At 43.0% G+C, this 27,157-nt stretch overlaps 1 protein-coding gene and 1 pseudogene across 1 annotated transcript; both read right to left on the bottom strand.

Annotated features, from left to right (window-relative positions):
* Window positions 1-3,676: 3,676 nt before the first annotated feature.
* Window positions 3,677-4,872, bottom strand: LOC136458763 (probable glutathione S-transferase GSTU6). The gene is made up of 2 exons (XM_066458694.1): window positions 4,413-4,872; window positions 3,677-4,255 (listed from the first exon to the last, which is right to left on the bottom strand). The coding sequence occupies exons 1-2, from the start codon at window positions 4,737-4,739 to the stop codon at window positions 3,878-3,880; spliced, it is 705 nt and encodes a 234-aa protein (XP_066314791.1). The 5' UTR covers window positions 4,740-4,872; the 3' UTR covers window positions 3,677-3,877.
* A 2,392-nt stretch (window positions 4,873-7,264) lies between these two features.
* On the bottom strand, window positions 7,265-24,207 carry LOC136458762 (probable glutathione S-transferase GSTU6; annotated as a pseudogene).
* Window positions 24,208-27,157: the final 2,950 nt, after the last annotated feature.

Genomic DNA, 27,157 nt, shown 5'->3' with positions numbered 1-27,157 from the left:
GAGACCTTCGTTGTCCCTGAGGACAAAAGTGCCAACGCCGCCAGCCATGGTGGATATGGGGTGGACTCCAACTGTTACACCGATACCAGGGCCACCTACCATATTACTGGAGAACTTGACAAGCTGATGATTTGTGATCGCTACACAGGAGGGGAACAGATACACACAGCCAACGGCTCAGGTATGGATATAGCACATGTTGGTCGTGTTATTTGTCACACTCCTGAATGAAATCTTCTCCTTAATAATGTTCTTCATGTTCCAAGCACCACAAAAAATCTTGTTTCTGTCCATAAATTGGCATCCGATAATAATGCTTATTTCGAATTTTATCCACATCTTTTCTTTATTAAGGACCGAGCAATGAGGAGAACCCTTCTGGAAGGAACATGTAGAGGGGGTCTATATCCTCTACCAGCTACCGCCCTCAAGAATAAACAAGCCCTCAGCACGTCCAGTGGTGCTCATCCCTCCTTGGAAAGATGGCATCATCACCTAGGCCATCCCTCATTTCAAGTCATTCAGCAGGTTGTGAAAAGGAACAAATTGCCATGTTCCTTCGAGTCCAGGATAGGTTCAGTTTGTGATTCGTGTCAAATGGCCAAGAGCCATCAGTTGCCATATCAAAAGTCGTCAAGTTTTCCCTTTACAATTAGTGTTTTCAGATGTATGGGGGCCAGCTTGTGATTCCTTTGGACGAAATAAATTTTATGTTAGCTTTATTGATGACTACAGCAAGTTCACATGTATCTATCTTCTCAAACACAAATCTGAAGTGTTTCAACGTTTTCACGAATTCCAGCAACTAGTTGAAAGACAATTTGATAAAAAAAATTCTTGCTCTTCAATCTGATTGGGGAGGAGAGTATGAGAAGTTGAATTCCTTCTTCTCAAAATTGGCATAACCCATCTTGTATCATGTCCTCATGCCCACCAACAAAATGGAGTGGCCAAAAGGAAACACAGACATATAGTTGAAGTAGGGTTATCCCTCTTGGCCCAATCATCTATGCCTTTAAAATATTGGGACCAAGCCTTTCTAGCCACTACCTATCTCATCAACAGAACTCCTAGTAGAGTCATTGATCTTCAAACACCTCTTGAACGGCTTTTCAAGATGCAAGCCGATTATGGTTCCCTCAGAATCTTTGGGTGTGCCTGTTGGCCAAACTTAAGACCCTACAACTCTCACAAAACTCTCCTTCCGCTCGAAACAATGTGTCTTCTTAGGCTATAGTAATCTTCATAAGGGATTCGAATGCCTAGATGTTTCATCTGGACGTATCTATATTTCGCGCGATGTTGTTTTTGTGAGAGCATCTTTCCTTTCTACAAGTTAAATCCTAATGTCGGCGCTCGCCTTCACTCCGAACTAAATCTTCTACCACCAAATCTCCTAAATCTTCCTAGTTCATGTAGTGCAAATACACATTACAACAGTGCTGATATCCTACCAGATAATGCTATTAATGATCCTTCTAGTGTGCAGGAAAATCCAGGTGAAAATGGTGATTTTGTGCAGCTGCCTTCTTACACGGAGCACGAGACAGATCCTCCGACTCAGTCAATCCGAGGTTCAGGCGGATCTCCATCAGATCAGGTGCCGTCTAGCTCGTGCTCGTCGCGTAGGCTCCTGCTCCACCACCAGCACCCCAGTCGCGACAGCACAGGGAGACTGAATCTGAATCTTCCGCGTCGCCACAGGCTGTTGCTCCACCGCTACAGCTCTAGCTGCAAGGATCATTTGAATCTGGCGCAAACTCCGAACCTGATCTGCATGCGCCTGGATCGCCTGTCTCTGGTGTTGTTTCTGAGGTAGCTTCTCCACCGTGTCCCAGGACCAGATTGCAGGCTAGGATTCGCAAACCTAAGCACTTCATTGATGGAACAGTAAGGTACGGTTTGTTAGCCGCTAATGGCGAGCCAAATAATCTTAAGGAGGCATTGCAGGATGAAAACTAGAAGAATGTGATGGATGCCGAGTTTCTTGCTCTTCAAAGAAACAAAACTTGGCACCTCATACCACCTAAGGAAGGGAGAAATATCATAGATTGTAAATGGGTATATAGAATCAAGAGAAAAGCCGATGGCAGTATAGACAGACACAAAGCAAGGCTTGTGACCAAGGGATTTAAACAAAGATATGGAATCGACTATGAGGACACGTTTAGTCCTGTTGTTAAGGCAACAACTATAAGATTGGTACTGTCTATTGCGGTGTCAAATGGATGGAGTCTTCGTCAATTGGATGTACAAAATGCGTTTCTTCATGGCGTTCTAGAGGAAGAAATGTATATGAGACAACCTCCTGGGTATCAAGATAAGTTGCATCCTAACTATCTTTGTAAGCTTGATAAAGCACTCTACGGTCTTAAACAAGCACCTCGTGCGTGGTATCATCGGTTAAGCATGAAGTTGCAAGCTCTTGGGTTTAAACCATCTAAGGGTGACACCTCCCTCTTCTTCTACAGAAAAGGACGCTTGATTATGTATATTCTCATCTATGTTGATGATATTATAGTGGCAAGTTCATCTCCTGAAGGAACTAAGGTTCTTCTTCAAGCTCTTAGGTCTGATTTTGCATTGAAAGATTTAGGAGAGCTTCATTATTTTCTTGGTATTGAAGTTTCAAAGGTACGTGATGAAATAGTCTTGTCTCAAGCAAAATATGCCAATGATGTGCTTAAGAGAACAAGGATGCAGCAATGTAAACCGGCTAGCACACCTATGTCAGCGTCAGAAAAGCTTTCTGCGTATGAAGGAACTCCTCTAAGTGCGGAAGATTCTACAAGGTATAGAAGGATAGTTGGTGCCTTGCAATATTTAACCTTGACAAGGCCAGACATTTCTTTTGCAGTTAATAAGGTATGTCAATATTTGCATGCTCCAACTACAGTCCATTGGACAGCAGTAAAACGTATCTTGAGATATCTAAAGAATACCACAAGGTTGGGAATTGGAATAGCAAGATCGCCATCAAGTCTTGTCAGTGGTTTCTCTGATGCTGATTGGGCCGGAGATGTTGATGATAGGCGCTCCATAAGAGGCTTTGCTATTTTCTTTGGATCAAACCTTGTGTCATGAAGTGCGAGGAAACAGGTTACAGTTTCACGATCAAGCACAAAAGCGGAGTACAAAGCTATGGCAAATGCAACAGCTGAAATCATTTGGATCCATTCTCTTCTACAAGAACTTGGAGTTCGGTCTCCGCCTGTTGCTAGGCTATGGTGTGACAATATTGGTGCAACATACTTGTCTACAAATCATGTGTTCCATGCTCGAACCAAGCATATAGAGATTGACTATCACTTTGTAAGAGAAAGAGTGGCACAGAAACTGCTTGATATCAAGCTAATCAGTAACGGAGATCAAGTGGCTGACGGCATTACAAAGCCAGTTCCAGTTTTCAAGTTACAAGAACTAAAGCGCAATCTCAACCTTCATGTACCAGGTTTAGATTGAGGGAGGATGTTAACAAACTTGTACTGTGAGAGCCGGGTTAGTTTAGAGGATCTGTTGTTATCTTTCTGTTGTTGCATATCTTGTATAGGTTGTTAGCTGTGTTGTAGTAATCCTCAGATCTCAACAAACCTGAGCTCATCTTGTAAGCCACGTAGGGGGCAATTCCTTGCCTATATGACAAAGGTGCGGCCTCCTATTTTCTTTACGGAAATCACTTCTATTGCAACTCCACTACTAGCTACTACTAGTATATAAGGAGTTGTTTTTATTGTTATTCTGATATCTTAATACATGCATGTGACACTGAACAAGACCTCCACTGACCACTGTTTTATAGTAACTCTCTTGAAGAAATTAATAAAAAAAGATCCACGTACACGTGCCAATTAACCATATTTGGCTAGCCATGACGAGATCAGTGCTCCGCGCCGGTCTCAGCCGCCTGCATTTTCTTGTAAAACACCACGATGTCCTCGACGGCAGGGGACGCGTCCCGGACGGCGTCCGCCGCCGCGAAGCGCTCCGCCCACGCGGCGAGCCGCGGGAACTTGGCCTCGTCGAAGAGGCTGGTGCCGGCCACCTCGTCCACGGCCTTGATCCACGCAAGGTAGCCGCCTAGCGCCACGTCGACGTACCCGATGCTGTCGCCTCCGAAGAAGGGCTTCCCCTCGGAGCTGGAGCACTCCGTGAGGGCCTTCTCAAGAGTCTCCACCGCAGGGATGGCGTTCTTGAACGTCTCGGCCCTGTCCTCCGCGGTCTTGGACTTGAAGAACGGCTCCCACGATGGGAAGAACTGCAAACAAATTATACACGTAGATCTAAAATGCTTAGCAATTACTTTTTTTTTTTTTGTTGAGAAACTCTTTTTTTTTTTTGAGAAACTCTTAGCAGGTAGCTTTGTGCTAAGGGAGGTTTGATAGCACAAAAGGCGGCCCAGAAGAGAAGCTCACCTTGTCGTCGATGTAGGCGGCCCAGAAGCGAGCCCTAGAGCGCTCGTACGGATCGGACGGCAGGATGGCAGGCCCGGCCCACGCCTCGTCCACGTACTGCACGATGACGAGCGACTCGCACACGGGCGCGCCGCGGTGGATGAGCACGGGCACCTTCCCGTGCACCGGGTTGGAGCTGAGCAGCAGCTCGCTCTTGTGCTCCAGGTCCTCCTCCACGTACTCGTACCCGGCCACACCCTTCACGGCCAGCGCCTGCTTCACCCGGATGCAGTACGGGCTCAGCCACTCCCCCAGCAGCCGCAACTCCACTCCCGCTGCCGCCGCCATTGCTCGTCAACTCAGCGCCTTGCGTGCGTGCCTGTAAACTACGAGTAGTGTGTTACTGCTGCTGTTGCTCTGCCTGTAGCTCTCTGCCGGGGGGGTACATATTGAGCTCGGATCACGCGGAGGTCAACTTGGCTGCCATTGCAAAATTACGGAATTGTTGCCATCTTATCGAGCGGTTGGTGGTGGATATATGCGAGCATAAATTATGCAACAGATTAAGCTTAATCTACTCCAAGCGATTGCGATTGTTGCTTTGTGGCTGCATACTATATGCGAGCATAGAATAAATTAAGCTTGAGCGATGAGCCATTGACGTTTCCTTTTGACTGTCCGAGCGGACGGTTTGGAATTGGTGACGACGAACTGCTTTTGTTACCTTAAACAATGCTACTAAGTTCATGGCAAATGCAATCAGGCGTCAGCGCTGACGCCCATCACGTTCGGGACTTCGGGTTTTATTAATCTTTCCTAGCGCGTATATGGGATGCTAAGTTCATGGCAAATGCAATCAGGCCTCAGCGCTGACGCCAATCACGATTCAGGTACGACACGGTGGCTGCTCAGGAGACTAGGGCCGTTTCAGATTAATATATTCAGACAAAAAGTAAGTTGGTGTGCGTGCATGATTTACCAGCTAGTCACCATGGTTTACACGGATCATGGTTTCGGTTCCTAAGTGAATCACCTTTCGAGCTAATTTAGAAGAAGGGGAGCTAAACCCAGGGAGGGAAAACCTCCCATGGAGAACTAATTATCTTATTGAAATGATATCCTCATGGATTGCTCACCCTGGAAATTCTAAGGGGATTTGAGTTTCCAAACTAGCCCTTCATGCTTAGGTGACAGGGACAGTTTGAGATGATATATTGAACTATTTCACGCAGTCATGCTTACATTTGTATAAGTTCAGAGTGTCTTTATGGAAAGAGAAAGCGCAGATTGTAACCTAACACATACGCACATCAGTTCGAACAAAATGCTTTGCAATTCTATGTCACCCCATTTCTTTAGAAAAAAAAAACATGAACCATTCGTGATACAGGTATGAGAAAATACAAATCAATGCCCTTAACTACGCGGATAAGGGAGGAAGAACATTTCTTATTTTCAGAATAAACGGTTGTTTCTTCCTGTTTGATTTCAGCAGAGAACCACCGGTTGGTTCTGCTGATGGGGTAGATGGCCTTGTTAATATAACCATGGGAACTGCTATAATCCAGGCCCATGAAGTTTCAAATTTTTTTTCAGGTGATGATACGCCCCAGCTGATCCAGCCGCTGTTCATCTTCTTCCTCGGTATTTCTTCCAACCCGCGTCCCGCCTCCCACCCACTCCCCCGCGGCCGCTGCTCACCGCCTCGCGGTAGGGTTTCGCCGGAGATCCACCACCACCGTGGAGCTCCGGCGAGACCCTACCTCGCCCACGGCGGCCTTCCTCTTCCCCTCCCCCTCCCCCTCCCGCCACCGCTTTCTTCTCCAACTCCAGCGAGAATGGCCGCGACACCTCCGTTCCAACCTGCCCCGGCTGCCTCCATCGCCGCCAAGACTCGAATCTGCCACTATTACATGTTGTCGGACCTCTTTTTTCGGGGAAAGTGTATAAACTAGCAGGGTGATCTTAGTTCTACATGTAAACATATGACATCATGCATGTGTAATAACTTTGAATTGGTTGATGATGGACGACACCAATGAATGTGTTATATGTTTGTGCTCGATATGCGTAATATGTGTTTGATTTGTGAAAAATAGATTTCAAATTCAAATTCAAATCAAATTGCCGAGGCTATTTTTTTAAATGGAAAAATATTAACGGAGGCGGGCATGTAACAAAAGGCCGCCTCCATTAATCATGTATTTGTAGCGGGCGCATTACAGTGACCACCTCGGTTAAAACATTAATGGAGACGAGTAAGTTAGGACAACCGCCTCCGTTAATTAACATTAACCGAGACGGTTGCCTTAAGACGCCCGCCTCCGTTAAATGATTAACCGAGGCAGGTAGGGCAACCGCCTCCGTAAAGTCACGATTAACCGTGACCTTTGATTGGAGGCGGTTGCAATGCCCGCCTCCATTAACACTTTTTGTCCGTCTCCGTTAAGATTTCTGTAGTAATGCGCCCATCGCCGTACCCACCACATGTCCGTCCTGCTACCCCCAGAACCCCTTCTATGTCTGCCGAATTTGGAGAAGAAAGAGGGGGATAGATAGAGAGGGAGGCCGCCGTAGCCATCACTGTCTCCTTCGGGCGTGGGCGTGGGAACGAGCGTCGCGGGCGTGGGCGTAGCCAGGCACCTCAGATGTAAGAAGCGTGAATAACCACCGTCCGCTACGCTCACACTGTCGTGCACACACCAGCGGACAATGCCAGAATCATCAATAGCAAATATCTTTTTTGTTAACAAAAACATTCTATTGGTTTATCGCCTCGGCAGAACCAAAGCTTTATTCATGCTTTGAACCCTAATAATACACATCTGCTAATAACGCAGAGAAAATGCACGATCATTTAGCTTGCTGTTACAGTGATCAGTAACCAGCTGGTGCAGCAGGTGAAGCCCATTTAGCCAGAAACGCCTTGTAGTGCTCCAAGAGCCTCCCGGCGTCCGGCATGGCCTCCTTCACGGCGTCCACCGCCAGGAAGCGCTCCGCCCACGCCGCCAGGGTCGGGACCTTGGCCTCGTCCAGAAGGTTCACACCGGCCACCTCGTCCACCACCTTGATCCACAGCACGAAGCTCCCGAGCGCTATGTCCACGAGCCCGACGGCGTCGCCGCCGAAGAAGGGTTTCCCCTTGGAGCACTCCCTGAACGCTCGCTCCAACGTCTCCAACACGGGGACGACGCCGGCGAACGCCTCTGCTATCTTCTCCGCCGTCGTCGACCAGAACAGTTGCCTCCACGCTAGGAAGAACTGCAAGCACATCACAAAGAATCAATCCATCAACTAGCAATGCCTATGGTCCCATATTCTCAGCGCAAGAAGCAAAATAGCTTGCAGCATCTGCACCAACGCATTCTTGTACCTTGTCGTCGATGTAGGCTGCCCAGAAGCGAGCCGTGGCGCGGTCGTGGGCGTCGGCGGGGAGGAGATGAGGAGTCCCGGTGCTTGCCAGGCCTCATCGACGTACTGCACGATGATGAGCGACTCACACACTACTACATAAAGGGCCGGTAGGGGCGGCCCAAGACTATTTGTACGAGCGGTTTAGCCAGCCGTTCCTGCTAAACCGTCTCTACAAATCATGTATTTGTAGGGACGGTTCTTAGACCGTTCCTACAAATTGATTTGTAGAGTCGACTGGTGTTAATTTATAGGGGCGACTGTAGTACCAGCCGTCGCTATAATAACTATTTGTAGGGGCGACTGTAGTACCAGCCGTCCCTATAATACATTTTTCATAAAAAAAAATTTAAATTTATAATTCAAATTCGACCAGAATATACATATGGCCCTGTTTGTTTCCACGTATTCCCGTGTTCGCGTTCGCGTTGCGAGTGAGCGAGGAAAGCGAGATAATCCCGCCGAACGCCCCGTGACCAACGTTCCGAACCGCGTTCGCTCAAGAGTATTATATAAACTACAAGCACAAGAGTATTATATAAACTACAATTACAAGTCCAATTTACAAGAATATATATAATCCATCATTAAATAGACATAATTCATAAGGTAAAACCAATGTCAAATTCGATACACATTGTTATCAACGGCCTAGAGCTAACCTTTCAGTCTCACGAAGGTGTTGGTACTGAGGATTTCTACCTAAGTCAGACTCTCGGTCATGGTAGGTGCCTTTGATGTGTATAATCCGGTCCAATATGAAGTTGCAAAGGCCGCCGACGAGCTCTAAGAGTTAGTCATCCTTGTATGGGTCTCTTTTCATTTCTTTCTCTTCTTTCCCCTACAAGAGAACAAGTTTCGGTTTAGTATTTCAAACTATGTACGAAGTTTTTATACTACGGGTGAAGAGATTCAAACTTACCATTAAGGGGTGTCTCCTGTAGGCACTAGTGTTACTCATCATAGAACATACATAGTATCCACAATGTACACTCCCAGGCTCCTGCTTGTAGTACTGTGTGTTTTGTATATGAAAATGTTAAGTAATGCATTTGACAGTCATGTAATGGAGTACTGAAGAAGTAAGTTATACTTACCGCACATAGTGTTTTTATAGCCAGCTTTTCCTTCCTTACTAGATCATGCCTTCCGTGATGTTTAGTGACATAGAACCTAAATGCCTTGTTCGAATTATTTTAGCAAATACAACTTGTTAGTATCCAAAAGTGAACGTTACAAATATGTATACAAATATATAAGCTAATGAGGATTGTCGATATGTATACGTCTTGAGAATCGATATGAAGTCTTTGTATGTCATCGGGTCCCTATCTATTGAATCAAAGACCCATGCCATGCTCCTCCTGATATCGACGCCTATACAAATTCAGTGGTTGCTGCATGGATTTAATCATAGAACTAGAACTAGATAAGCTCTTTTGCATCGAATAAAATATATCGAACAAAACTTTAAGTATAGAGTTGAACTTACTTAAAGTTGTATGGTAGCCATATAGTATAGTGCTGTTGGAGAATTTTAAAAGCCAGGGCAATGTATGCCGAAACCTTAAGTGACTGTTCCCTTAGTTTCTTCGTACGGATGTGCTCTTTCTCCCGAAGGGTCTTTCCAGCAGCTAGCTCTTTGTCATCCAGTTTCCATTGTTTAGGGTAATTAAAATTTGTTTGTGCTATAGCTTGAGGGTCTATATACCCGATTTTCACACTTGGCATTTGTTTTATAATGTGCACTTATATTCTACAAATCACGGTATGGGTTAGTTACAACAAAATTCAAAGATTACATTCATATCATATTGGGAGGACAAGGACTTACAGGCATCACGTGCGAATTAGATTCATCTCCATTGCTCCGAGGTGAAAGCATGTCTGCATGTCATTGAAGTCAAAGACAATTTTTCTGGCTGGGCTTCCAAATGTGCTGGTGGGGAAGCATGCTTGTACGAGGTCTATGTTCGTTGGGAGAACACGCAAGTACCAATCATGAAACCTTCTCATTCCAAGTGATAAGCGCTGGATGTCTCGGTTTGGTAGGAAGGGCTTGCCTCTTTTATATGTTTTCGGGCAATCCTTTGACCATTTGATGGCATCAACATTTGGATACTGCTTTGTTGTTTGGTGGAGTTTGCTAGTGACGGCCTCCTCAGAATCCCGTGATGGGACTTTTTTAACTTGGTTCTCAGGCTTGAACTGGTCATGGAAATACCACTTGTGCACCGACGAGACGTCTTTCATCGGAACATAAATTGGTCTTATGGTGATTGGATTCTTCTTTCAATGTTCCCATTCAGGCATGTCCTCATCTTCTTGTGCATCACCTTCTTCAAGAGACACTCGTTGTTTATGTATCGGTTGTGCTTGTTGAGAAGACTGTGGCATCTCATCATGCACTTGCTCGGTATGAGCTAGAGAAGGTTGTGACTTATTAGGCACATGCTCGCTAGGAGGTAGGGAAGAATGTGGCATCTCAGGAGTGTGGTGGTCATGAGACGGTGAAAACATCTCCCCGACCTCAATAACTCACTCCAAATTTGGGAGAGGGAGATGCGGAGAAGAAGCAGTCAATACAATGTCCCATTTGTGCCAGAGGCTGAACTACCCCATTACGTCTCCGAGTAACACCAGCCCCTCGGGAGTTGCGTAGTCTATCCTCCACTGTATGAACTGGGGCTTCACGGTATGCACCTTGACCCTAGTGTAGTTCGGTGGTATCTTATTATTGTGGTGTAAGCCACCGGGAGGATGTGTCACACCCGTTGCCACCTCCATCACAATGTTCTGCCGACCACTGAGAAACACCAAGGTGCAACTAGTTGGTTCCTGTATGCGATTGATGGGGGTTGTGGCTGCAGTGGAATCTTGGCTGCTAGGAACTTTCGGAGGGCTGCCAACTAATGCCAGTTCTCCCGACGATGTCATTAATATCCGTGGCTCCATAGACAGTCCTTGCTCCTCCAACGCCTTCCCAGCTAGAGCCTTCACTTAGAGCTCAAGATTAGTCTCCCGGTCTCTACCATGTTTCTTGTATATGTGCCTGTCCTATTTGAATCCGTGCTTCCAGGTCATCCTTTTTCCTAGCCCCCTGGTGCGGCCTATGTGCTCCTTATTTCCCAAGCCAAGGCTAAGCTCGTCCCTCTCTCTAGAAGGATTGAATGAGCCCTTTTCCTTGTCTTCAGCATATTTTAGTATCCTTGATATTGCCTCTTGGATCTTCGGCTTATCAAACTTAAGATTACCACCGGATGATTCTGTACTCCTCGCATATATCCAATTCCTTGAGCATACCTTCAAATTCATCACATCGATATTCCCAGTAGCTGCGGCCTCTTCGTCCATCTTCCTAAACTGCTCTTCCTTGGCATAGTAGCCATCGGGGCCTAGATGATGGTGGTGTTTGTTCTTCTTTGCCAGCTCGGTGTTATGGGCACTGAGCTCCAATGCCTTCGGTGAAGTCTTTTGAGCCACGAGCTCCTCCCATTGACTAGGAGTTATGTTATCGAACTCGTTGAAGGGGGTTAACCTCTTTCGGATATACTTCTTGTTGAGCTCCAACCTCCAATGTTGGAATGACTCCCATGATCCTGAAAGCATTTTTTTACCAGTTCATGCTTACCCTCGGAAATCTAAAATTGGGCTTCAGCTACCTATCCCATAGTTCATCATTTTTCTTCTCTGGTACCTCTTTCTAGTTAGGGATTAGTGGGTTCAATTTATCTCTTACTAGGGCTCCGATCGCATTACGGAATCGTCCTCTTAATTCCTTCGGCTCAAGGATCTCCCCTGCTGGCCTGACCTCCGTTATCACATAGCATGCCTTATCTGGATATTGATTTGCTTTTCTATCCCCTTGTTTCCTCTTAGGCTTGGTAGTCGTTGTTGTGTCTTGAGGTTGTGGAGCAGAGGCCTCAATGTCTGTCTCTGTGGCTGTTGCCTCTGCTCTCCTTTCCTCCACTCCATCTTGTCCAGCGAGATGTCGCGGACATCGACATCGTCTTTTTTGAGTTTTAGGAGGGACCTGTATATACGATAGGTCAAAGTGATAGCAGAGGTAACACAACCAAAGCTTTAACAAAATTTACAAGCTAAAGCTTTTTCCCTACCTCCTCATTCGGGTCAAAATCCTTGTCCAAATCTTCCTCCGTTGGTCTCCTTCTGGCTTCACATGGGAAAGGATCCTCAGGACTTACATATCCCTCTTCTAAGTCCTCATCATCATCTTCTTCTTCTTCTTCTTTGCCTTCAGCAGCCTCTCCTGCTCTTCCTTCTGCTTCCCCTTCCTCCTCGTCACACTGCTCCTGAGTAAGCATCACTTCTAGATCATTTTCTAACTCGTTATTGAACTGCTCCTGAGTAAGCTGGTCCTCTAGTGCTTGCTCCTCATAGGTTGGTTGCTCATCATGCTCGAGGCATCGGGCTACACTGTCTGGTGTCTGCGATATTATTTCGTGCTTTGTTCTAATAGATGCAAGAAAGTGTGCTTTCGATACACGAGAAGGTATAAGAAATAAAAAAGGTCTATAAACCAAAGTCGTCCTATAAAACAACAATATATAAAAAAACTAGTAGTAGCAGTAGTAGAGGCCTCAGAAACATGTCAATCATCATCTGATCTTGAACTTGGAGCATCAAGGCATCGTAACAAAGAAGAGAGGAGAAGGTAATGTAGGGACGGCTGCTAGTGATGCCAAGTTCCTCACAAGTTCTTGATCATCAGCTCATATTCCATATAATGTATGGACTTGAACAATTTCATCATCGGCAAAACAATGGAGAGGAGAGGAGAGGGGAGATTTGGCAAAAAATGCAACAGCTGCTTAGCAAACATAGAGCAGCAGCTAATGGCAAAAGACAGGACAACAAGTCTTGGGCGAGTCCTAAGAGATTTGGTAAAAAAAGCAACAGCTGCTTAGTAAACATAGAGCAAGTTAATACATAGGGATGCATAGTAATGCATAGTACCAGGGATTTAACACAGTAAAAATAGCAACCAGTAGTACTAGTACTAGGACAACGGTAGTATTAATAGTAGGGCAACAATAGTAAGTAGTAGAAGTAGTTAGAGTAGTAGTAAGACAACAATAGTACTAGCAGTAGTACTAATAGTAAGCCAGTAACTTGCAAGTAGTTGGAACTGAGCAAGAATTGAAAGTAATTGCCAAAGAATACCTACTAATGATGAAATGTGCTTTTCACAGCTACTAACATGGAACAATGAAAACTTCCTAATAATAACATTGTAGGAATCACTTGACAGATGAAGCTAGCTACATGATGTTCTGTGGAAATGACAAAGCTGGTGTACATCTTTTAAAGTACTCAAACCCTAAGGCTATCAAACAAACACCCATTGTTCTTCATTTTATTTTATCCGAGAACTACAAAGCCATTGGTTGTTACCTTCTATCATCACAGGACAGAGGTATTGCCAGCAAAAGTATGTAAAACAAAGTGGTCAACTCTAGTCATGATATTAAGGTCAACTGCAAGGTTATTGAGCAAGCCATATCTCACACATGACAGACACCAAATGAGGCAATTGGCTAGACAACAAAGCAAGTTATCACCTTAGAATGAAGCATAGCAATAGAAAGGTAAATCATTTCTCTAGCTCATGCAATATAAATAGATACACTACTTTGAACTATCCTAAAGCAAGCTTATTCCAGCAACCATATTGCTTTAAACTAGCATTTGCTTCTATAGTATTAAGGTAAAGTACAACTAGTAATGAGCCAGTTCCATCGCCTGATTGGACCTGTGCCCGGACGATCACTACAAACCAATAGCATGCACGTCGCATCAAAATAATTGGATCGGACTAGTATAGTGCCAGGCAAGTACAGAAATAGCTGAGGAGGATTATTGACCTTACTGTTTAGCTTTCAGGACATTCCACAAGCATGCAAATATTTAACTTTGATACTATATCACCTATGTGCCCGTATCTGTTCCTTACTGTTTATCAAATAATTGTGTTTTGATGTAGTAATGCGCTTGCTGCTTGCAATTCTAATTCTAGCATAACAAGTGAACTAACACATACCTCAAATGCTAAAGCAAAATTGCTGGTCTTAGGGATAAAAAGACTAATTCTTAGCAAATATATGTCTTACATGTAAGAATGCATGCACCGTAAGAAAACTGCCAAAACAGTAGTCACATTGCATCAACAGAAACATCGATTCAACCTACGGAGTATATGGCAACTAGCATGTAGTAGGGAATGAAGAGCATCTAATGCAACACAGGCAGCAACTGAAAACTAATACAAATGAAAATGAATTCTTCCAGTAGTATTGCAGGCAAAAGATGGCCACCAATATATATAGTGTTGTTGGTGTTACAAGAAATTAAAAAAAAGAAACATGCCAGCTCACCAGCAGTCAGTAGAAGCAAGCAAGCATACCAATCCAAAAAGCAATTTAAGACCGAAGCACCATAATAATATAGTGTTGGTGATGCAGAAATAATGGTAGAAGTGCAGCAGGTACCATTGGCATCAATTTACTAATGTGATGTTTGCTAATGCGACGTTTGTTAATGCATGCACAATCCATAAAGTGCACTGCAAATATATCAATGTTACCTACTAGTGCTGGCCTGCTGGGGCACTACAAAAGAAATGAAAAAGAATCATGAAAAAAGAAATTAATAGGTGAGATCAGAATCATAGCAACCAACTAGTGGACTGATTTGGGTGAAGAAATGATGCTTGAAACATCTACAAAATATCTAACATGAATTAATAAAGGAAAGTTGTAATGTTCTAATTAAGTAACACAAGTGTATTCCAATGAACACGACATGCACAGAAAGATCCCAATGCAAGTCAAAATATGCCTGCCTACCAATCTGCCTGCCTGCAAGTCTAATGACTAATCTGGTCTTTCGAACAGAACTAGCAAAAGCAAAATTCTTCCACCTCTGAAACTAGATTCAGAGGGTTGACACATGCTAAAAACTGCAGACTACAAAATAGGATGTGGCCTCGATGGTTTTTGATTAAAAAATTCTTACTCCCACAAAATCAAAACATTTGAGAAGAGACAACAAAAAAAATAGAATCACGAAAGCCATGGCATGGGATCCTTAGTCTAATCTTATGTACTAAAATAGTAACTTTGCATCATCGAATTCAATTTCTCATCAGCTGTTTATATTTAATCGTGGACAGTGCATTAGAACTTAAGAAATTAAACACCATTCTAAACAAACAACTAAAGTGGTGGATAATAAACACTAAACATCCCACGCACAACAGCATGTTGTTCTCCTCCTCTAAATTGCTACGAACATACATTACTCACTCCGTCAAAAAAATCTCATTTGTTCTATGAATCTAAACAAAATATATGGAAGTGTGGAGCATGCATCGAGCGAAGGTCTAAGTCGAGTTATTAAAATTCAAAACAGTTGCCATAAATCTAAACAAATAGTAGAAAAGTGTAGACCATGGATTGAATCAGGTCGAGTTATTAAAATTGAAAACAGAATTGAGGAGCACAGCGTGGTATGTATGATACGGAAGCGAGGAGCAGTACATACCAGATCCGATGATGACTCGACTCGGGAGAGAAGACGCAAGCCGGGATCGGAACATAGTTCCTTCCCTTCCCTTACTGCTGCCACCGGAAGATGTCGATGAAGGCGAAGATGGTGGCAGGAGTCGGTGCTGTAGGCCGGCAGACGGTGGGCATGCAGAAGTCGGACCTCTCCTCGGTTGCTCGGTTGGAGGCGGATCGGGGGAGGTACGGCGCAACGGAGGTAGGGCACGGAGGTGGGGAGGTAGGGCACATAGGTGGCGGAGGGAAAGCGCACGGGCACCAGGGCCGTCGGGGGGAGGGAGCACGGGCACCGGCAGCGGAAACCCTAGCTGCCGTGGGAAGGGGAACGGCGGCGAAAACCCTAGCCACTGGGGGGAACGACGGCGCGCAGGGCAGGAGACGGACTGGGGGTTGGAGGCAGATTGGGGGAGGTATGATGCGACAGAGGTAGAGCATAGAGGCAGTGGAGGTAGGGCACAGAGGTGGCGGAGGTAGGGCACAGAGGCGGTAGCCTGGCGGCATCGTGGAGGAGAATAGTGCCCAGACTTAGAAAATTTTATGTCTGCTCGCGGGCTCTAGTTTATATACCGGAGTTCATTTGTAAGGGCAGCTCCTAAGTGAGCCACCCCTACAAATCGATTTGTAGGGGCGGTTCCTAAGTTAGTCGCCCCTACAAATATTTTTCAATTTATTTTAATTACTAATTCTATAATTCATTCATATATAAAGGACACAATATAAATTTTTATATTAGTCTTTTTATTATTCTATATAGATAAATATATGTATATATAAACAATTTTATTATATATAGATATAATTCTATATTTTCTTCTTTACAAAAATAATATTTTAAAAATTGCAAATTTGAATTTCAAAACAACTAATAGAATTTTAGCACACGAAATCACCTCAAATGAAAATTTTGTAAACATCAAAGTTGTAGAATTCATCAAGATGTACAACTTATATTTTGGTCATCTTTTCATTTGACAAAATTTAAAAAGTTCAAATTTTGAATTTCAATAAATGGCAACTTCAAACAAGATTTTGAAACCTTAAATGATTTTAAATAAGAAAGTCATAAACATAAAAGTTGTTGAATATAACACTATCTACAACTTTTATTTTGGTCATCTTTTTATTTGACTAAATTTGAATAGTTTAAATTTTAAATTTTAATAAATGGTAACTTCAAATAAGATTTTGAAACCTTAAATGATTTCAACTAGAAAAGTTATGAATATAAAAGTTGTTGAACTCATCACTATATACAACTTTTATTTTGATCATTTCTTCATTTAACAAAGTGTTAGTAAACATTGTTCATAAATCCACATATCACTCATAGTTTCATAAACTATACGAGAGACATGTTGATTTGTGAACAATGTTTACCTATCACTTTGTCAGATGAAGAAATGACCAAAATAAAAGTTATAGATCTTGATGAGTTATATAACTTTGGTATTCATCACTTTTTCAGCTGAAATCATTTGGTATTTCAAAATCTTGTTAGAACTTGTCATTTTTTTAAATTTGAAAATTTGAATTGTTCAAACTTTGTCAAACGAAAATAATGATCAAATCAACAGAGTAACTTGATAGGGCATGATTTTAGAAAATTTTAGGAAAAAAAATCATCACATTTGGAGTTAGTATGAGGGAGAAAGACTTATTACAAATTTTACCCAGAGATTAAAAAGAAAAATCACAACTGTTCATGATGATCAATGATGAACAAGTGTGATTTTTCTTTTTAATATGTGGCTAAAACTTATAACTAGTTTTTCTCCCTCATGCTAACTCTAAATTTGGTTATTTTTTCCTAAAATTTTCTAAAATCATGCTCTATCATTTTAGTCTAGTCATCTATCTTTGTCACTAATTTTGAAAACAATTTAAATTTTGAATTTTAGAAAATAACAACTTCAAACTTGATTTTGAACCAATAAATGATTTCAGCTATAAAGATAATGAATATAAAAGTTATTGAACACATCACTATCTATAAATTTTATTTTGGTCATCTTTTTATTGGAAAATTTTTGAACAGTTCAAATTTTGAATTTCAGAAAATAACTGCTTTAAACCTGATTTTCAACCACTAAATGATTTCAGCTGTAAAGGTGATGAACATAAAAGTTGTTGAACACATCACTATCTACAACTTTTATTTTGGTCATCTTTTTATTTGATAAAATTTGAACACTTCAAATTTTGAATTTCAGAAAATGATAGCTTCAAACCTGATTTTCAACCACTAAATGATTTCAGCTGTAAAGGTAATGAATATAAAAGTTGTATAACTTGTCAAGATCTCCTACTTTTATTTTGGCCATTTCTTCATTTCATAAAGTCTTAAGTGATTTCATAAAGTTTTAGTAGTAATAGAGTGGATGTTGAAATAGATTCATCTGGATGTTGCAAAGGGTAGTCTCACACACATACATAAATATAGTCTCACACACATACATAAATATATAGTCTTACACATATATATATAAATATATAGCCTCACACGCATGCATAAATGAAGTCTTACAAACACACACTTACACAAACACTCCACGTTCAACAACTAGCTAGCCAACTATAACGACTTTCTCCTTGACACCTTTTCGTTTCCATGGCAATATATCTTTGAACAGGTTCTTTTTCACAACACTGATCTTCTTAGGAAAGTCTATGAATAGCGGCATCTCATCATAGTTATTGTAAGATCAACATCATCCACGCCATCAACTATGATAATGTGCTGTTTCCCGGAGGCAACCACGTGCTGTCTTCTTCTTCGGGTGGAGGTTACTTTGTGGGTCAGACATATAGAAAACTTGTGCGACATGTGAAGCGAGCACCCAAGGGCCATCTTGGTAGCTTAGATTCTTGAGGTCCAGGACTCTTAATCCGATCTTGTTCAGTTGGTGTTGTTTGATCCAGCAGCATCGAAACAGGGCCACTGTTATATCATTTCCATAGTTAAGTTCCCATATCTCTTCAATGATGCCAAAGTATTGGATCTTTCACCCCAATCCATCGAGAGCCTCTATTCTAACGCCGCTGTTTTGGTTCACATATTTACTACCCTTTGCGTGGGTATAGTACGTATACCCATTAAAGTCATAAGCATTTCAAGATGTCACTTGTCTCGATGGCCCCTCCGCCAACCTACTGATGGTAATAGAGCCTATGGTTTCTTTAGGTGGTATGTTTTGGTCCTTCAACCATGTAGTTAGTCGTTGCTTATGCTGTTTCATGACCCAATCATCCGAACGACCATTTCTCTTCGCCATATCTGATGAACCATGTGAATCATGAGATGTTGCATTATATCAAAAAGCAGGAGGTAAACACATATCTAGTTGGTTTTGTGTCTCCACCACAAATTCATGTAGGTCACTCAGCTCTTGCTTGCCAATCATCTTCTATGAGATCTTCGAAAAGAAGTAGCACATGCGGGTGATGGCCATTTTCAAGAACTCTGGCTTTATAGCCCTGATTGCAATAGGTAGAAACACTATCAGCATCACATGACAATCGTGAGCCTTGTAGTGTATTATTGACAAGTCCTTCATCGACACTAGCTTCTTCACATTCGATAAAAACCCAGTCAGGACTTTGACCCCCCTCAGGAAAGTGCATATAGCTCTCTTCTCGTCTGGTGTTAGATTGAAGCACGCCGTGGGTAAAGTGTATTTTCCATTATTCTTAGGTACCGGGTGAAGCTACGGCATCACGTTTAGCTGCACCATGTCTTTCCGTGATTTCAGACCATCCTTTGACTCGCCTGTGTCTATCAAGGTAGCAATGATACTCTCAAAGATATTCTTCTGCATGTGCATAGCATCAATGGCATGGAGGACTCTAAGTCTAGCCAATAAGGCAAATACTGAAAGAAGATAAATTGTTTCTTGAAAGGTACGCCTTCGACAGGTGATGTTCTTCTATTTCTGTTCGTCCCATCCGGATTCTTCTTTCCATAGACGACACGTATGTTTTTCACCATTCTATACACGTGTTCTCCGTTATGACGTCTCTCCAAAGGGGGGTCAATCTCTAGGGTGTTGTCATAAAATCTAAAGAATAATTTGCTACGGTACTTGTGACTTGTCTCTAAGAAGCGTCAGTTCCTTAGGTAAACTATCTTCTTGGATGCATCCAGGTACACCCATGTAGTACTATCCAAGCAAACCAAGCATCCCGTCTTCCCTTTGATCTGTCCAGACAAAGCAAACAACGCAGGGTAATCATTGGTAGTAACAAATATTATTGCTCTACATATGGAGTCTTCCTTTTAGAATGCATCATACATCGGCTCCCCATGTCTCCATAGCCTCTCCATTTCTTGCATCAAAGGCTCGAGAAACACATCTATATCAATGTCTGGTTGTTTAGGGCCAGAAATAAGAATAGTGAGGAGAAGGTACTTTCTCTTCTGACACAACCACGTTGGGATGTTGTACATGGTCAAGATCACTGGCCAAGTGCTGTGGTCGCTCATCCTTTCATTGAAGGGATTCATTCCATCGGTGTTCAAGCCAAACCGTACATTCCTTGGGTCATCGCTAAATTCTTTGGGCTTCTCATCGAACCTTTGCCACTGACTACAATCAATCGAGTGTGCAATCTTATCATCATCCACCGTGCGCTCATAATCCCACCTTGTCATGAGTGCAGCTTCTTTAGGGTTTAGGGAGATACGTCTCAAGCGGTCGGTCACTGGCAGGTACCACATTACCAAGGCAGGATTTTTTCTCTGCTTTGCATCATTGCCTAATAGAGTGTCCTCTGGGGGCTAAGATTTTTGTACCATCTTTTTTGTACCCTTCTTATTTCTCTTTTTCCCCATGGAGGCTTTGTCCCCACCGTAAATGTCATTATTCTTGTATCGGCTAGCCCCACATCGGGGACATTTATCCAGTGACTTGAATGTTTTGTCATGAAAAAGTATACAGTGGTTGAAACATGTATGGAGTTTTTCAACCCCCATTGTCAATGGACTTATGACCTTCTTCGCTTGGTATGTGTTGGTGGAAACTGAATTTGGTTATGGCAGCACCCATGATAGGAGATGCAATAGATTATTGAAACTATAGTCTGACCAGCCGTACTTAGCCTTCAGGATGAGTAGCTCAAGCACAAAACGTAGCAATGTTCAATGTGTTGGACAACCCTTTTCAACACCATGCACAGTCTCCTTCAATGCTTTTGTCACCCTTTTCAAATTTTCTAGATCTTTTAGGCTCTTTAGTAAAATCTCTGGTAAAAGGGCTCGAATCATGACCTCCAAATCATCTGCATCCTCGACACGTGCTCCACCATCATTATTGGCATCACCTTCGTCGTTACCATCCCAACCACCAGCATCACCACCTTGTTCATTGCCAAACTCGGGATCCATTCGTGCATTAAGCTCTGCTGAATATTGGGATAGGGATTCTAGGGTTTCGTTGTCGTATTCCTCCTTGTCCTCGTTGTTAACAATAACTGTTTCACCATAATAAATCCATACTGTGTAGTCCTCAACAAATCCTCGCATAATCAATTATGATATGATGATAGTCACATTTGTCCATGCCATATGGTTCTTGCAATCTTTACATGGACAAATAATTATATCTGTATTCTCTGTCAATATCATTGCATGCTTCTTTGTGACTTTAATGAATTTATTCACCTCTTCACGAAAATATGTCTTGAACCTTAACGAACCATACATCCAAGAGTTCCTGTACTCCATCTTTTACAACAACAACAAAACAAACACTGTATATACTTCAAATATATATGAATATAAATCAAATATAATTACATGAAGCATACAAACACACTATGGTAGAGGAAAATTAATTAATGGCCCATTTATCCATAAATAATTAAAATACATATTTGTTGATTACAATAAATAATTTCAAAGACAACAATTAGCAACAATTATATTTTACCCAATATCTTTCATGCAAACCCTAATCCAATTTCATCAAACATAAATTTATAAAAACAAAATTAATAAAAAACCAAACCCTAGATCTAGATCTACATGCATATGAAACATCTATAAAACTAACTAATTATTCACTAAAATTAAGAAATATGGACCAAATAAGGGTATGATCTTGTTCCCCTACCTAATTTACCTAAGTAAATTCAAAATTTAGGTCTAATTTGCTTTATAAGTAGCTCAAGCCCATAGAAGAGAGAGAAAAATAAAACTCTAATTACTCATTAACCAACCATTAAAACTTTAAAAAAGAGTGGAATAACATTTTCTTACCCTCTACAATCTCTCCACCAAAGGATTTGAGACCAAAATCTTTCCCCTTAGTAGAGCAATTTTTGAGAGGTGTCCAAGGCCTCTCATCTTTCTTTCACGGGTTGGAGTGAGTGACCCGAGGAGGAAGAAGGTACTACAGTTTTTTAATATGTGGGTCATTTGTAGAGACGGTTGGTGATTGAGCCGCCCCTACAAATCGGATGTATTTATACGTGGGGCATTTATAGGGGCGGCTCAATCCCCTGCCGCTGAAAGCTCTAGTTTGGTTTTGGTGAATTGATGAAACCCTAAGTGCTAACCTAGTTCATCAAGTGATCATGAGATAGGTAGCACACTTCAAGTAGAGAAGCAAATGAAGATCATAACATGACAATGGTGATAGCATGGAGATGATCAAAGGCTTAAACTTGAAGAGAAGAAAGAGAAAAACAAAAAAGCTCAAGGCAAAGGTATAACTTGTAGGAGCTATTTTGTTTTGGTGATCAAGACACTTAGAGAGTATGATCACATTTAGGTTTGATAGACGTACTATTAAGAGGGGTGAAACTCGTATCGGAATGCGGTTATCAAAGTGCCACTAGATGCTCTAACTCATTGCATATGCATTTAGGATCTAGTGGAGTGCTAACACCCTTGATAATATTTGTGAAAATATGCTAACACATGTGCACAAATTGTGTGCAGGGTTGAGAAGATAGAAGTGAGAACAGAGCTGATGCCAGCATCGGTCCAGTGACCGGACGCTGAATCTAGAAGCACCGGACACTGACTGCCTGCGTCCGGTCGCATTGACTATCGGTACAGTGGCTAGGGTTTACCACCGGATGCTGGCTGTGTCCGGTCGAGGTGGACCGGACACGTCCGGTCAAGGAAAACCAGGTTTCGACCCTAACTGTACTCGACCGGACGCTGAGGTTCCAGCGTCCGGTCAGTTTTAACCGGACGTGTCCGGTCGAGGTCGGTACCTTACTGGAAATGACCGGACGCTGGGGGTTCAGTGTTCGGTTAGTTGAAGCTGCTGCGTCCGGTCAGCGTCATAGCTGTTGAAATCTGATGAACAGCATTTGAAGCTGGTGACACGTGGCGTCCATCGGGCGACCGAACGCTGAGGGCCAGCGTCCGGTCAGTATGACCGGAGCGTCCGGTCAGAGCGCATTTTGCCCAGTGAAGGGGTATAACAGCTCTATTTGATTGGGACTCTATTTATAGCCCCATGGCCGGCTCAAGGGACAACTCTTGCACATTTTCATTGATATAGCAACCTTGTAAGCTTAGCCAAAGGACTCCCACTTATCTACATCATTGATTCATCATCATAGTGAGATTGGGAGTGATCCAAGTGCATTGCTTGAGTGATTGCATCTAGAGGCACTTAGTGATCGTGTTTCGCTGCGGATTTCGCTTGTTACTCTTGGTGGTTGCCGCCACCTAGACGGCTTGGAGCAGCGAGGATCGTCGAGCGGAGGTGGTGATTGTCTCCGGCTCCGATCGTGGTGATTGTGAGGGGTTCTTGACCTTTCCTCGACGGAGCGCCAAAAGGTACTCTAGTGGATTGCTCGTGGCTTGTGTGATCCTCATCTTGTGTTAGTTGTGCGGCACCCTATTGAGGGTTTGGCGTGTGAAGCCAATTAGCGCGTGAATCTCCAAGTAAGTGAATTGCCACAACGAGGACTAGCTTGCCGGCAAGCAAGTGAACCTTGGTAAAAAATCATTGTCTTCATCATTGATTCCGAGGTGATTGGTCATCATTGTTATTCATCTTTATGATTGATTGGTTCATTCATCTACACGGCGGTATAACCCTCTTGATCACTCTCTTTACTTTACCACAAACTAGTTGACAAGCTCTTTAGTGTAGCTAGTTGTGAGAGCTTGCATGCTTGGTTGGTGTGGCTCTTTAGTTAGCTTTTGAGAGCACACTAACATAGGGTAGTGTCATTGCTCTTGTGTGAATTGACACTATCTAAACTAGAATTGTGGTAGGTGGCTTGCATTTTGAGTAGGCTAGCACAACACTCGCTTCGCCTCATAATTGTCTAACCATTTGGTTAAGTGTTGTTGTAGAAATTTTTATTAGGCTATTCACCTCCCCTCTAGCCATTAGGACCTTTCAGCCGCCCCTACAAATAGAAACACCGGGGATGGCTGGTGAGTAAGCCGCCTCTACCAATCCGACCCATTTGTAGGGACGGCTCGTATCATCAACCGTCTCTGCTGTTCCATTTGTAGAGGCGGCTGGTCTTGTGGCTCCTGAATACGTCACTGTAGGGACGGCTCCATCACTAACCGCCTCTAAAAAAACTTATCTCGTTGCTACAACCACCTCTAAAAAAACTTATCTCGTTGCTACAAATCGTTTTTCACGTAGTGACACCGGACGGCCGTTGTGGATGAGGACGAGCACCTTCTTGTGCACCGGGTTGAGCTTCAGCAAGAGGTCGCTCTTGCTGAAGAGGTCCTCCTCGATGTACTCGAAGCTGAGCTCCTTCAGCCCCAGCGCCACCTTGGTGCGGATCACATAGGGGCTGTACCATGAGCCCAGCAGCTGCAGCTCGCCTCCAGCCGCCATTACAGTCTTGCACTTGCAGGCGGCTTGTTCGACGCTGTTGGAATTCTCGATGGTTTCACGACAGCGAAAGGGGCGAACCAGTCATCATATATTTATTAACTGATCTGGGTTAGGTGGTCATCAACTTTGAATCGTTGACAGGTGAGTGGTGAACCGACGTTGCTTATCAGCGGGGCAGCAGGCAGGCAGCGATTTTCGTCAGCTCTGTCGTGAGCAGAGGAAAGCAGATCATCAAGTGGACAGCTGGCCATTGAACGAATCATTTGAGGACACTTAGTGGACGTTTAGATCTGGTGACTAAAATTTAGGAGATATTAAATGAGGGTGTCACATGGGGTGTTCGGATACTAATAAAAAAATAAATTACATAATTCGTCGGTACTTAATGAGACGAATTTATTAAGCCTAATTAATCCGTCATTAGTGTAACACCTCGGGTGTTAGCCTTGCATAACTTGACTTGCATAACATGAGCATGATCATCAAGCATTCATAAACAAGCATTTACCATTGAAACATTGGATTGAAACATCTGCAACGTTTGCTTATTATCGCATGTTTCTTAAACATATGCAACCTTTCTCGTTATTTCATGTCTCCATGTATCTATGCATATGATCATGGGGGGGATACATGTACTTGGTGGATGTGAGTCACACAAACATGTAGCAACACCTAGGTTAGCAAATAGGACTTGGTTCATGGTCACATTTCATGAACCAACACTTAAGCTTCATGTGATTACACTAACTAGCCCTATGAGTGACTACTACATGAAATGATTGAATGACCTTGCAAATTGCTTAAACATGTTTAGAGTATCATTATGAACAACTTTGATATTCATGGTTAGGGGTAAAAAGGTCATTAAGTCATGCTTTGATGTGTATCATCATTTAAATGTGACATGTTTGACTAAGTTTGAACTAGGTGTTAGAGACCTTGCATGAAGGAAATCACTAAAGCAAAGTTGTAGTATTTGCTATAAGGAACGACTTTTATTTTTGGGTCATTAACTGATTCAGCTCCTAACATGTGTGAAATTGGATCACAAAAATCAGAAAAATCAACATTTGCATCACTTGGCAAATTTTTGCTAAGTCATGAACCTTGACTGACTGACAGCCGATATTTGGGATGATTTTACTCCGTTCTTGTTGCGAATTAGCACGAGGTCTTTGAACAATAGTTGTAGCTGGTACGTTGAGCTACAACTTTGCTTCAGGCTATGTACGATAATTTGTCACGGTTACGCATGTATAGCTTCACGAAAACTCGTCGCCAGTCTTGGCTTTGCTTAACTGAATGAACTGAATCGATGGATTCAGTGGCCGACCGGCACAGAGCCAAGCCGCCGCGTGGCGCGGGAACTGGCCATGCGTCGCCGGTGTTCTGCCCAGCGCGGCAGTGGCGAGCCAGAGCGCGGCTTTAACATCGCCAGCGCCCGCCCTACCCATCCCGCACCCCATTTTGCATTTCCTCTGCTCCTTCGCCGTCCACAGCACCTGCGAACACAGCCGCCAAGCTCCCGCAGCGCCGCCGTTGCCATAGCCAGCGCAAGCTCGCGTCGAGCCGCCCATTCGTCACCGCAGCAGCACCACCAGCTCCCTAGCAACCCACTGCCTCCTCCCGTGCCCGCTGATAGCACTTGGTAAGCGACAGCACCATGCGCAAGCTCGCCGGAGCTTCGCCGCTAGCCCCGTCTCCTTGGCCACGTCGCCACCGTCCACCCCAGGCCGCGATAGGGCGCTAGCTAGGTCCACCGTAGCTCGGTGATGCTCGGCGTAGCATTCGATCGAGTTGCCGTAGCCTCCACCGGCGTACCGCTGTTGTCCCGCCTCGCCGATCCGCCATGGCCGCCACCGTCGTCACTAGCGTCGACGATAGGGCCGGCCAAGTGGTGCGATAGATGCGCTAGGTCGAGTAGGTCACTGGGTGATGATGTCACCGCCGGCAACCTCATCGTCGGCGAGATTTGGTCGCGCCACCGTCTCGCAGCGCCGCTGCTCTGTTCGTGTCTCACTGGCGTGTGGGGTCCTCTGTCAGGCGGGTCCCACCGGTCAGCGACTCTGTAGTTGAAAGCTAGCTCATTTGATTCCAGTTTTTTAATTCTTTTGTGATTTTTATATCTTCAGTTTGGTAGCTTCAAAAATTGTGAAATAAATTTGTTACTGTTCCTTAGGAAGTGTAGTATTTAGGAAAAATATGTTCTTAACATTTACAGTAGAAATTTTTGGAGATTTAAATAGAAATTTGAAATGTGCTTTTGAATGCATTCAAATTTGTTTATTTTATATCTAGAGTTCCTGTGCTCTAAAAATTATGAAATTTTTGTGGTAAGCTAATCTTAGCATATATGAGCTCTGGTAAAAATTTGAAGATGAGTGCATGTGTAGATTTGTAGTTATAGATTTTTCTTTTATCATTAGGAGATCCTTGTGTAAATTTTTATAAATTATTTAGGAATCCAATACTCATGAAATTTGTTGGAGGTTATCCTAGTAGTATATGGATGCTAAGAAAAATAGGAAATCTGTTGCTTGACACTTTTCAATAGGGTTTTCTAATTATGCTATTTCAAGCCTTGCTGCCTTGTCATTTTTGTATAGGATGTTCTACTTGGCAAAATGGCATGAAACGTTTACAGTAGCCCTTTGATAGCATTAGTAAGGCACTGTAAATTTTTGAGAATTTATGGAGTACATCTGGTATATGTTTATTATTTAACCTAAAAATCTAAGTAAATTAATAAAGGCATTTAAATAAATAGTTTGGGCTTCACCATTATATTATCTTAAATGTATTTGGTATGCTTAAACTGTTGGTAGATTTTATGTTGCCAAATTTTGATTGATTACATAAAGTAGAAGTATTGTTACTTTGTATTGCAAATTGAATAGTTTCTGGATAGATTCTGGAGTTTGATGAGTTGAATGTTGAAAATGATGTG

Source organism: Miscanthus floridulus, chromosome 6, assembly GCF_019320115.1.
Source record: "Miscanthus floridulus cultivar M001 chromosome 6, ASM1932011v1, whole genome shotgun sequence".
In the NCBI taxonomy this organism is placed as follows: Eukaryota; Viridiplantae; Streptophyta; class Magnoliopsida; order Poales; family Poaceae; genus Miscanthus; species Miscanthus floridulus.
The sequence above is the reverse complement of the archived record's forward strand: the minus strand, read 5'-3'. Positions and strand labels throughout refer to the sequence as shown.

Bases quoted from the DNA above. Each gene is read 5' to 3' on its own strand.
- LOC136458763 (XM_066458694.1), bottom strand. From the start codon at position 4,739: ATGGCGGCGGCAGCGGGAGTGGAGTTGCGGCTGCTGGGGGAGTGGCTG. The intron at 4,256-4,412 runs GTGAGCTTCTCT...ATTTGTTTGCAG, and splicing joins CCGCCTACATCGACGACAAG to TTCTTCCCATCGTGGGAGCC.